Here is a 10,942-nt window from a genome sequence, read left to right as displayed (position 1 = left end):
TACAGGAGGAGAAGACGTCGGAGAAGAGACGCACACAAAGCGTACTAGTAGCAGCCTATCCACGACGGCGAAACGAGGGCAAGAAGTAGAGTGGCTGCGTCTGCGACATTTCGAACAGTACATCTAGAGAATGCAGACTGCAAAGACACCATGCGATCTACGGTATACAAGACACACCCATCCAGCTCACCCACTCTCTACCGTGGCACCACGAGAACGATGAATAAGAGCCTTGCCGACATCATCGTTTCCCCAGCCGTAAGAGACGTTACATCAAAATACCATCGATGCAATATCCAAGAACCAGGAACCGAGAAACCGCACAAGCCCACGTACCTGCATCCGATCAACAGCTGTCAAACCCAAGCCCAACTCCTTCGCGCATAGACCAATCTGCATGACGCAGATGCAGATGCAGATGCAGATGCAGCTGCAGCTGCACACCATCGGCCTGTCGTTCTGCAGTAGGTTCGCGATCCACAATCGTCCGTGCCAGATGCCAAATCCAATATGTGCAACGAGTCAGAGGATTTCGCCGCGTCTCTGTGGGTCTGCATATTCTACAGTAGCAAGGACAGGGGTTGTATGAGGGTTTAGGGCTGACGGTTGCTTCACTGCACTGCGAACTACCACACCATGGATCTTCGCAGTACAGCGCACTGCTCGCGATTGTTTTTGTCTTGCATGGAGACGGTGTGCTCTCCTCTGGGCAGTGTTGTGGCGTTTTAATATCTCGTTGATTTGTTGTGATGCGTGAGGGTAGAGCAGGACAGAAGAGCAAAGAAGAGTAGAGTATAGCAGAGTAGAGCATGACACACGCGCACTACACGATAGATGCCATCATTATATCAACGTATTGACGATTTGACGTATTGACTATGTGGAGATACGTATACAAAGCGCCATTCCAAGCGTCAAGCATCAAGGTCTGAATCAAACCTGAGCAAACCCAAGCAAACCCAAGCAGATCTGTAAAGAATCCCAAATTACGCCCCCCAATGCCCAAGCCTAAGTACATGAAGCAAGAAATGACGGATGAGAAGGAAAATGAAGATACGCAGTAGACAGACAACAGCCGGTGTGCATTGGAGCGCAGCGTCTATGGTATATAAGGACAAACAAGACGAGATACTGACTGGATGCAGGCGATGCTCGCGGAACGCTGCAGGAAAGGAAACAGATGTGGTTTTGTGGGTTCGTGTGTTCTTTAGAGTGTTTGTCGTTTAGGATGTTCGTGGTTTGAGATTTCGTATATGTCTTAGAGTTCGTGTGTTCTTGGAGTGTTCGTATGTTCAGGGTTCGTGACGTCGGTGTTCGTAGTGTCACTGGTCGTATCTAGTACGCCGTGGTCTTGGAGCGGAAGAGCTGCTTCATGAGTGAGGGCTCCTTTTCCTTGCGCTTGCTGCCCTCTTTGGTGGTCTTGCTTCGATGTGTGCCGGAGGTCTTGCTCGTGTGAGCAGAGCGCTCAGAGCGGGCCTCGGAACGGGCTTCGGAGCGGACCGAGTGGACAGACTGGACGTCGGAGCGGGCACGGTGCGACTTGGGGCGCTCGGAGCGGGCCTTGACGCTGCGACGGGACTTGATGTCGTCTTCGTCAAGAACGCCGGCATCGACGAGCTGGCGCGTGGCACCGGGAGTGATGAACTCACCATCGACACTGCAGCCGGAGCTCTCAGCCTCGACGTCGGCAATGCCGCGCCGCCACATGTCGATACGGCCAAGCTCTTTAGTCTCGAGCTCGTCGAGTTGGTAGGGTTCGTCTGCACGTGCTTGCATGGGGATGGGCATCTGTACGGGACCGCCCATAGGCATCTCCAACATGGGCATCTCATCTTCCTTCTGCTGCTGAATCTTCTTGATGATCTTGTAGCCGCCGAGCGCGACGATGGTGACGCCGACTGCGACACCACCAGCAATCATGAATTGCGGGCTCATGAGCAGCGCAGCCACGGCGGGGAAGGAACCCTTGAGGGTGGTGAGGACGCCAGGGCCCATCTTGCTGACAATGGCACTGATCTCGGCAAGGGTGAGGGACACAGCGGCGAGGGCATCTGGATTCTTCTGCAGGTTCTCGATCATGGCTGTGGCGGAGTGCTGCAGGCAGTTGGCCTCGTCCAGCAGCATGGTGATCTTGGAAGCCTTGTCTTTGAGCTCGACATCATCGTACTTCTTGTCAGGCAGTGGGGGAGGGATGTCGCCGTATGCTAGATCCATGTCGACAGAGTTACGCCTAGCCTGGCGCTGGACCGGAACCTGGTCCGAGTTTCGCCGGGCAAGCTCCCTCATGTGCCCCTCGCGGGCACCGCCAGCAAGGTCGTCCTCGAAGCGGTGGCGGTTGCCGCGCGGGCTGTCGTTGGCATAGAAGCTGTCAGTGTAGCCGCGCTCCAGTGTTGGGCGGCCATCTGCGCGTGGCGACCTGTGCGACTTGGACCGGTGGGATGCCTTTGAGTGCGACGAGCGATGCGAGGATGCGCGCGACTGCACGTCGTCCTCAATGCGCAGAGCCTCAACGCCGCGGCTCAGGGCCTGCTTCTCGCGCACGGCTGCATCGCGCTCGGCCTTGATCTCAGCCTTGCGCTCGCGGTAGGCGGCCTTGGCCTCCTTGAAAACGCTGACAATGTGCTTGCTCTGTCAACTGTCAGTGAGGCGGCCTCTCATCGGCCGTGGTACCTACACTGCTCACGACCTTGCCCGACTTGTTGATGACGGTGATAGTTTCGCCGACGCCCATTGCGACTGGATGTGGAGGCTGCAGCTGCAAAGAGTGGTGTGGTACAGCGTCTAACGTGCAACGGCGGCGCACAGTACTTGATCTACCCAAGGACGAGGCGGTCAGAAATCATCAATGCTTCGGAAGCGGTAACCTTGCTTGCGCACTCCACAGCTCCACATGGAATGCCAGTCCGGCGGAAGAGGGTCTTTATTCAAGTTCACACTGGGGCAGCGCAGGCAGAGGGGCAGAAGAGGGTACACGCGGAGTGAGGCGTCGGTCAAAGTAGCCAGTGGGAGAGGGGCACAGCAAGAGCACGGAGGCAGAGAGCACGGCCGAGACGGCTCCAGTCACGGCTGCGGCAGGTGCTCTATCGTGACTATGCGACGTCGCGCGCAGGTATTCGTTCGTCTGCGACAGATGAGGCCGGGGAAGGCGGGTGCAGCGTCGGTGCTGGCGTGTCGCCAGCTCACGGCACATGGAGCTCGGCCCCATTTAGCCTGGCCGACCATGCGGCCAGCGAGACGCTGCGAATCGCAGGCGGCAACGAAGCGTGCGCCTGCAGCCCTAGAAAACTCCTGCAGACGTGTCGCCCATGGGAGTGGTTGGCGGGGAGGCCTCTCACGCACGCTGATGAAAGCATGCAGGCGCGTCGGATATTGCGCGTGCGGCGACTGTCATTGCTGCCCAAAATGCTATCATGAGGTACTTTCGGTGAGCGCTGGCACAGATCGGCCGCAGGGTTGCAAAAGGTGGCTGGGCCGCTGGGGCTCGCCAACGCCTTGGGTCCATGCCAGCTGAGCCCGTACCAGCTGGTCCACAGTGGTCAGCCACTGTGGCGGTGCGAAAGAGCTGACTCTAGAACCTGAATGCTTGATGATGTAGAGCATGCAGGCACACGTCCAGTTTGGGGGCGAGAGGTTTGCTGCTGCGGGAGACATTCATTGTCGCAATGGTGCCTGACCTGACTCACGGCATTCATGGGCAATCCACGCACTACCGAGAAGTGTCCGTTGAGGGGCCTTCATTTTGACGATCAGTCCTCAAACAACAAGCTGCATGCACAGCGGGCCGCTGGTCAACGGCAGCCTCGCGAGCAACACCAGGAACATGTTCACGAGAAGGCGAGCTACTTATAGAGGCCAACATACCCCGAACATGTCCTCTGGCGCCGAACATGTCTGCAGCCTCGACACGTGTCGGCATGACCTGTGTCTCGTTCTCTCACTGCCAGCCAATGCAGATGCAGAAGCAGCTGTAGCAGCGACTACACACCCGTGATAGGCACCGCATTCGCGAACGCATGCGCTGTCCCGGCACAAGCAGCGAAAGGCAAGCACGATAAAGCAACATGCAGCAACCAAGGGATATCCATCTGCTTGTACTATGCACTACTTATCTGGACGTGATCACACCATTCAAGGGACCTCGCTCGCCATACGCACGGTGAAATGTTACCATGTCCGAGCATCATGGCTCAAGCTCCCCTGAGGAGACGTCGAGTGAACATGAGTCTGCGTCTGTCACCTCCATTGACGACGATGGCGAGCTCTCCACACCATATCTCCACCTGAAGGCCCCTTGGACACCGCCACGACCACGATCAGCTGCCGACGTCGGACCCATCTTCCCGTTCTCGCTGCTGTCGGCCTGCAGTGCCCAAGGGCGAGCTGTCACCATGTGTCAGTACGCGCGCTCCATGGCCGCACAGGACACGGCGAGCAGCGTTAAGAGCAGGACCAGACTGAGAGGTGAGTAAAGAAGCGGGCACTGGAAAGCCAGCTGTTGGCGGCTCTCTAGCGCGGTGGGGTGCCCACGCGACTGGACCCTGAACTCCGTCATCGCAGCACTCGTCTGCAGGAGGTCCGCCGTGCTTGCAAAATGCACCACCACCACATTCGGGTGAGGCCTGGCTGACCATGCCCGTGACAGGACCGTCGAGCCATGCGAGAAGCGCGTCGAGTAGCAATGGCATTGGCGAGGGCGCGCCTGGAGACACACGCACACCGGCCCTGTCGCACCGCATGAAGCACGACAAGTCGATTCTCGCGCTTGCCGTGTCCTCGCAGTATATTTTTGCCGGCACACAGGGAGGCGAGCTACTCGTAGGTGATGGAGGCACGTGAGCGGCCAGCATTGACAGACCGCAGGTCTACAGCCTCGACACGTACGAGCGCCGGCGCGTCATTCAGGCACACAAGGGCAGCGTACTCGGTCTGTGTCTGTCGCAAGACCAGCAATTTCTCTTCTCCAGTGCTACAGACCCCATCATCAATGTACGCAGCTACTTGCCTCGCAACACATTCACGTGCTAACCTGCCAGGTCTGGTGCACCTCCACCTTCCGCCATCTCTACGCCCTCTGGTCGCCCTACGATGTCGGCGACATCTTCTGCGTCGCGTACTCGTCTATTCACCGTACCGTCTATCTCGGTGCACAAAACACCAGTATACAATGGTATGATCTGAAGGAGAAGGACACCCGCCCGCGACCTGAACTCGCGTCACACCCCTCACAACGCAAGAACCGCTTTTTCGATTCGCTAGGCCCCGGCGGCGCGCAGACACCAAAACCGTTGGGTGCAGATACGAAGCCACGAGATGCCGTGGGCGGGCAGGAGCTCCAGATCGACAGCCAGGACATCTGCCAGTTTGCACATTTTGGCTACGTCCACTGCATGCTCTTGGGCACCGGCATTTTGCCGGAAGCTCCTTCAGAAGAGGTGTTGGTCTCTGGAGGAGGCGACGGGCGCATTCTGCTTTGGCGTATAGATTCAGCGAGAGGAGGCTCCATCTCCAACATTTGTGCACTCGAGGACGGCAGAGAAGAGGGCGAGTCAATCTTGTCCTTGGCCCGTGAAGGCTCTTTCCTCTACAGCGGACGATTCGATGGCGAGGTCAATGTCTGGGACCTGGAAACGCGCCAGCTGGTCAGAAGTCTGAAAGCCAATACCGGCGACGTCCACACTCTCACACTGGGGGCAGGCGTTCTTTTCGCCGGCGGCAAGTCTGGCGTCGTACATGTAAGTCAAGCTATCTATGTTGTTCCAGAACACCTACTGACAGGTTCAGAAATTCAACGAGCATTACGAAACCATGTCAACGTTCAAAGCGCACAACGGAGTGATCCTAGCATCTGCATACACAACGTACAACGACAAACCCACGTTGGTGACTGGTGGCAATGACAACACAATCGTCATATGGGAAGTGCGGGATTGCGCAGAGCCTACGGCCGCCACACGAAGAAGCAATAACGGTACGTACACGCATCTGACGATGACTGGCTGCGCTAATGCTTGGCAGATCTCATGGTAGAATCACTCAGCCAATTTGTCAACTTCCGGACAGTCTCATCGCTGCCCAAGTATCGAGCCGACTGCCGGCGAGGCGCATCTTACTTGCGCTCGGTGTTCCAGAACTTTGGTGCCGTCACTGAGATGATCAACACGAGCGAGCCATACAATCCGATCGTATTTGCCAAGTTTAGAGGCAACCCTGCAACAGCTGCGTCGCGGAAGAAGATTCTCTTCTACGGTCACTACGATGTCATACCTGCCGAGAACGAGCACGGAAAATGGAAGCATGATCCTTTCACGCTCACTGGCGAGGGTGGCTACTTGTATGGCAGAGGCGTGTCTGACAACAAAGGCCCAATTATGGCCGCCATATATGCCGCACACGAGCTAGCGAACGAGCAAAGTCTTGATGCTGACATCATCTTCCTGATTGAGGGTGAGGAAGAAAGCGGCTCTCGTGGGTTTGAGAAAGCCGTGCAGGCGAGGAAAGACCTGATTGGCGATGTAGACTGGATTCTGTTGGCCAACAGCTACTGGCTCGACGATCACGTACCGTGTATCACATATGGCCTGCGTGGTGTCATTCACGCCACGGTCCAGGTCGAGAGTGAACATCCAGATCTGCATAGCGGTGTCGACGGTAGTGCGCTGCTCGACGAGCCGCTGAAAGATCTTGTCATGCTCCTGGCCAAACTTACTGGCCGCCATGGTAAGGTCCAGATCCCTGGCTTCTACGACCCCATCCTTCCCCTTGCAGCAGGTGAGAAGGAGCTTTACACCGAGATCACCCAGACCCTACTACGCAACAACCCCGACCTTGGCGACCCAGAAGAGCTCGCTCAGTCTCTGATGCGCAGATGGCGCGAAGCCTCCCTAACCATCCACCGCTTCCAAACCTCCGGCCCGGAGAATTCCACCATCATCCCACGTCTTGCCAAAGCCGCCCTCTCAATCCGTCTGGTTCCCAACCAAGAAGCCGCTGACGTGGCCTCCTCGCTGCAAAACTTCCTCGCCACCGAATTTGCCGCCCTCGACTCCAAGAACCACCTCTCCACCACCATCGACCACGTCGCCGAACCATGGCTTGGCGACCACTCAAACCAGATCTTCCAGACCCTCGAGCGCGCTATCACCGCCGTCTGGGCGCCGACCCTGCAGCGCCCCGCTACAAGTTCCGCCTCTCATGCTTCCCCCCCAAAGCCGTTCCTGCCCACGTCTAACACGCTCGCTAACAGCCCCGACCCGTCGCCGACAACGGAGGCGCCATCTGTTGTAAAGCCCCTGTATATCCGCGAGGGCGGCAGCATTCCCAGTATCCGCTTCCTGGAGAAGCAGTTCGGGGCGCCGGCAGCGCATTTGCCGTGCGGGCAGGCGAGTGATAGTGCGCATTTGGATAATGAGAGACTGAGGTTGGTGAATCTGTTCAATAGTAAGAAGATCTTTAAGAGGGTGTTTTGGGAGTTGCCAAGGAAATAGAGGTATGGAAGGGGTGGGGCGTTGGTAGATATGGGAGAGCATGGAGTGTTTGGAGTGTTAGTGAAGGGTCCAGATACTGCGGTGTCTAGACATACATGGTCAGATGAATCTAAGCTCGGACTCAGCGCTACGGCGTTACTGCTGTGTCTTTCTCCATATCCTCGTCATGATCAGCATGTCCTGTACTCGAAGTCCCACGTCCCCGCCGCCGGCCCGTTCGAAATTGGTTTTTCTGTCTGAGCAATGATGTGGTAACATCCGTGCATTCTTCTTCCCCCTTGTCTGGAGGGCAGACGGTTTGCACATTATACGCTGCATGTGGATGTGAGAGTACGTGAGTACGTGAGTACGTGACTGTGGGAGTGTGGGGGTATGTGTGATAGAACCATAGTCTGTGCGCAGTGTTGTGATGTGTTCTTACGTTGGCGTCGGTTAGTGGTGGGAGAGCTTGAGCTAGTAGTGATGAAGTCGAGAGTCGTAGATACGTGGAGGTAGGGTTGCGGCGTATGTTCATCTCGTGAGAGTGAATGTGTGGTCTAGCTGGGGCGGTGCTAAAACAATACAACTCCGTACTACTGCTACAAAAAGTACATCTGGTATTCCTGACGCTCTATAAGTAGCTTGAAAATCCTCAACTACCACGCTGGTGCTGTCACTAATCAAAATGTGTGCTTCAACGCGTTTGAGGTTGGACCACTAATCTACAGGGCCCCCATCCACACGTCCACCCCATAGCTATGCCCCTCGCAACCGCGTCCGCTAGCTTCGCCGCCGGGATCCTCGTTGGAATTCCCAGCTTGTATTGTCTCAGCTCGTTCAGAAACCGGTAGTAGGCACTGTCCTGGCGCCACATCATCATCTCTGCGGGCATGTCTCCGCTCTGCAGCAGGATCCTACATGCGTCGTTGCAAACCTGCATTGGCATGTCTCGCGGCAATTTGAAGCTCGAGCCTACAATACACAGCTTCGCGTGCCATTGGTTCCACGCGTTTGTGAAATTGTGCGTTCCAAAGTAGCTATATGGCTTCGTGTCGGGCGACGCATAGATCCATGTTGTGCAGCGCTCGGCAACGGGGCACACGGGTCTCGACTGCAGGGGCATACGTGCTACGGAGCTTATAGGTAACCGGAAGGCATATGCTCTTGGGTCGTGGTTTGACATTATCACGGCCAGGTCCTCGGCGCGTGTTAGGGCTAACATGCCTGCGTACTTCTCCGACAGCTTCTGATATGGGAAAAGTGGTGTTTTGTGATGAGCTCCTTCGGTTGTGTTCTGTGCATGCTGTAAACCGCTGCGTGGCTGAACAGCGTTCCTTGCAGCGTGCGCGATAACCTCTTCTACGACGGGGCAGATGATCCCTCCATAGGGGTAGAGACAGTCGTACAGAGAATCGTTCGCCCACCAGTGCTGTGGTATGTGCTTTATTTGGATACCAAGCATGTTTATCTCAATATACATCAAGTCTAGTTCCTGTCTTGACTCATTTTCCGAATTCTAGCTCAGGTGGGGGATCCCTCCGAAATCGAGACTGCGTAAGATCAACTTGATGTCACACAAACACAAGGAATCTTTGTGACGCGCAAGAATACTCTTTAGCAGGTCAATTGATCTCTGCTCGTAGTTGACCTTGATCCTAGAGGAGGGCGAGCATAGCGATAGCAACGAAAAAATGCGATCTCGTGGGACAGAGCAATTCTTATCACGAAATCGACTTAGAAGTGAAATAAGAGGTTGTCCCGTAGTAACTTTGGCATTCATGTATTTGGATGAGATGTGTCGATTGAAGACACTCGACTTTGCATCTTTATCGGCAAGCAAATAGAATGACCGCAAGGCGGAGGAGAGCGTCATCATGTCCAGAGCTTCATCGTCCAGGAAAATGATGATATCATGTGCTAGTAGGAACTCTTGAGTTATCCACGCTCGGTTCCAGTACTCGTTGTCGTACAAATACTGCTTGAACACAGCGGACTGGACCGAACCGAGGTCCTCGTAGGTGGGGTTTTGCCAGTTTTTGACGCTGCGAACGACGTGAGCGATAGACGGCTGTCTTCCGAGCCATACGTAGACGACCTGAGCAGTGGCATATATCTGTCCCATCTCTGTGACTTGGTGATTGCGTTCTGAGACATTTCCTTGTGCTATGCATATCGCATCTATCCACAACTCCAATGTGTCCGGTCTCTTGCGAAAGACGTCAAGGAATTCGAAGAGATTCTGCCCTACACTGTATCTTCTGCCATCAATGATTATGTCGTGAGATGGCAACGGCAGTCCCCACATATACGACAGGCAGGCGTACGAGGCTTGTTCGATGGTTGTGTGGGAGACGGCGCATTGTATCAATCCATCCGGCGAAAGGTCTGATGCGATCTTAAGAAGGCGTATGCTAGCCTTGTTTTGGTCCAGTGGTGTGTGTTTGAAAATGGTGCAACATTTGAAAGCTCGCGTGGTCGACGTGGACAAGGCTGAGAGTGTTGGCGAAGGAGGATTCATTGTTCAAAGCGCGTAGATCGCGCCGTAATGCACGAACGGTGCACAGGAACGATGTGTGTGCGAAGTTACAGAGTCATTGCTCCAAAACGTGGAGATGGGAGATGGTATGCAGCTTGTAAAGTCATGAGTCCAGGTCTTGGTACCAGCAGAGCGGAGTAAGCAGAAGAGGCACGTGATCTGTAAGGTAGCGGCGACCTCAGAGGCGGAGACAGCTGTCGTAAATTGCAAATTCAATGCACACAACCAGCGCTTGCTAGAACGGTCGGCTCGACAGTGTTGTGTTCGAATACTTGCATTGAGTCATGTGGAAGGTCGCAGGTTGGAGCGAGGGCAGACACTGGACTCAGATCGTTACCTTGCACCTTGCCTCCCATGTGGCAGGTCAGTTCACAGACACTATCCATGACCACTAACTACCCAGCTGTCATCAAAGCTTATCATCCCTGCCAGACCCAGTCCTACGGGAACCTGGGCCCACGCGGCGGCAGGAAGCACGACGAGCACCAACGAGGACCCATGTTTGACAGTAGATCCTCAGGCGCGCCTCCAAGGCTCAGATCAGAAGCTTAGAAGTGTAGCCAAGGTCGTGTTGTAAGTTGGGAAGGTTGTGGAGGGCGAAGACGGAAGTCGGCAGAGCTGGGTCTTGGGTCAAGAACCGTCAAGACAACATGATCCGGGGTTGAGAGCTTGTGTCGACGACGTGCGGTAGATCATGGTAGGCATCGAAGTTTTTGACGGTGTTGCAAATTTGCATGAGGAATCAGCTTGACTGTACTGTTGAGTGAAAGCTGTGATTGTTGTGTTGTTGGTTTTCGCGCAGTCGGTCCTTCGAGCTCGAATTCAACCTAAGACGTTTTGAGAATTAGCGCCAACAGATGACTTCGACAGGTGGAAGCTCGCTATCATCATCAAGCTCATCACCGTTTGCGTGCATCCGGTCACCACCATCCGATCGCAGCGA

General features: G+C 55.3%; 2 protein-coding genes across 2 annotated transcripts; one reads left to right on the top strand and one right to left on the bottom strand.

Annotated features, from left to right (window-relative positions):
• Nucleotides 1-1,073: 1,073 nt before the first annotated feature.
• C7974DRAFT_183462 (uncharacterized protein) lies at nucleotides 1,074-2,922 on the bottom strand. Its single transcript, XM_046136411.1, has 3 exons — nucleotides 2,804-2,922; nucleotides 2,675-2,749; nucleotides 1,074-2,628 (listed from the first exon to the last, which is right to left on the bottom strand). Exons 2-3 carry the CDS (start codon nucleotides 2,729-2,731, stop codon nucleotides 1,336-1,338), a joined length of 1,350 nt encoding a protein of 449 aa, XP_045997001.1. The 5' UTR covers nucleotides 2,732-2,749; nucleotides 2,804-2,922; the 3' UTR covers nucleotides 1,074-1,335.
• A 1,247-nt stretch (nucleotides 2,923-4,169) lies between these two features.
• On the top strand, nucleotides 4,170-7,484 carry C7974DRAFT_433888 (uncharacterized protein; the record flags this gene model as incomplete). The annotated part of the gene is made up of 7 exons (XM_046144950.1): nucleotides 4,170-4,465; nucleotides 4,511-4,612; nucleotides 4,653-4,815; nucleotides 4,861-4,986; nucleotides 5,034-5,732; nucleotides 5,782-5,968; nucleotides 6,016-7,484. The coding sequence occupies 7 exons, from the start codon at nucleotides 4,170-4,172 to the stop codon at nucleotides 7,482-7,484; spliced, it is 3,042 nt and encodes a 1,013-aa protein (XP_045997000.1).
• Between the last annotated feature and the right edge of the window lie 3,458 nt (nucleotides 7,485-10,942).

This window comes from Boeremia exigua, assembly GCF_020726555.1.
Source record: "Boeremia exigua strain MPI-SDFR-AT-0100 chromosome Unknown C7974scaffold_6, whole genome shotgun sequence".
NCBI classification, from domain to species: Eukaryota; Fungi; Ascomycota; class Dothideomycetes; order Pleosporales; family Didymellaceae; genus Boeremia; species Boeremia exigua.
The sequence above is the reverse complement of the archived record's forward strand: the minus strand, read 5'-3'. Positions and strand labels throughout refer to the sequence as shown.

Bases quoted from the DNA above. Each gene is read 5' to 3' on its own strand.
- C7974DRAFT_183462 (XM_046136411.1), bottom strand. From the start codon at position 2,731: ATGGGCGTCGGCGAAACTATCACCGTCATCAACAAGTCGGGCAAGGTC. The intron at 2,629-2,674 runs GTAGGTACCACG...GACAGTTGACAG, and splicing joins CGGGCAAGGTCGTGAGCAGT to AGCAAGCACATTGTCAGCGT.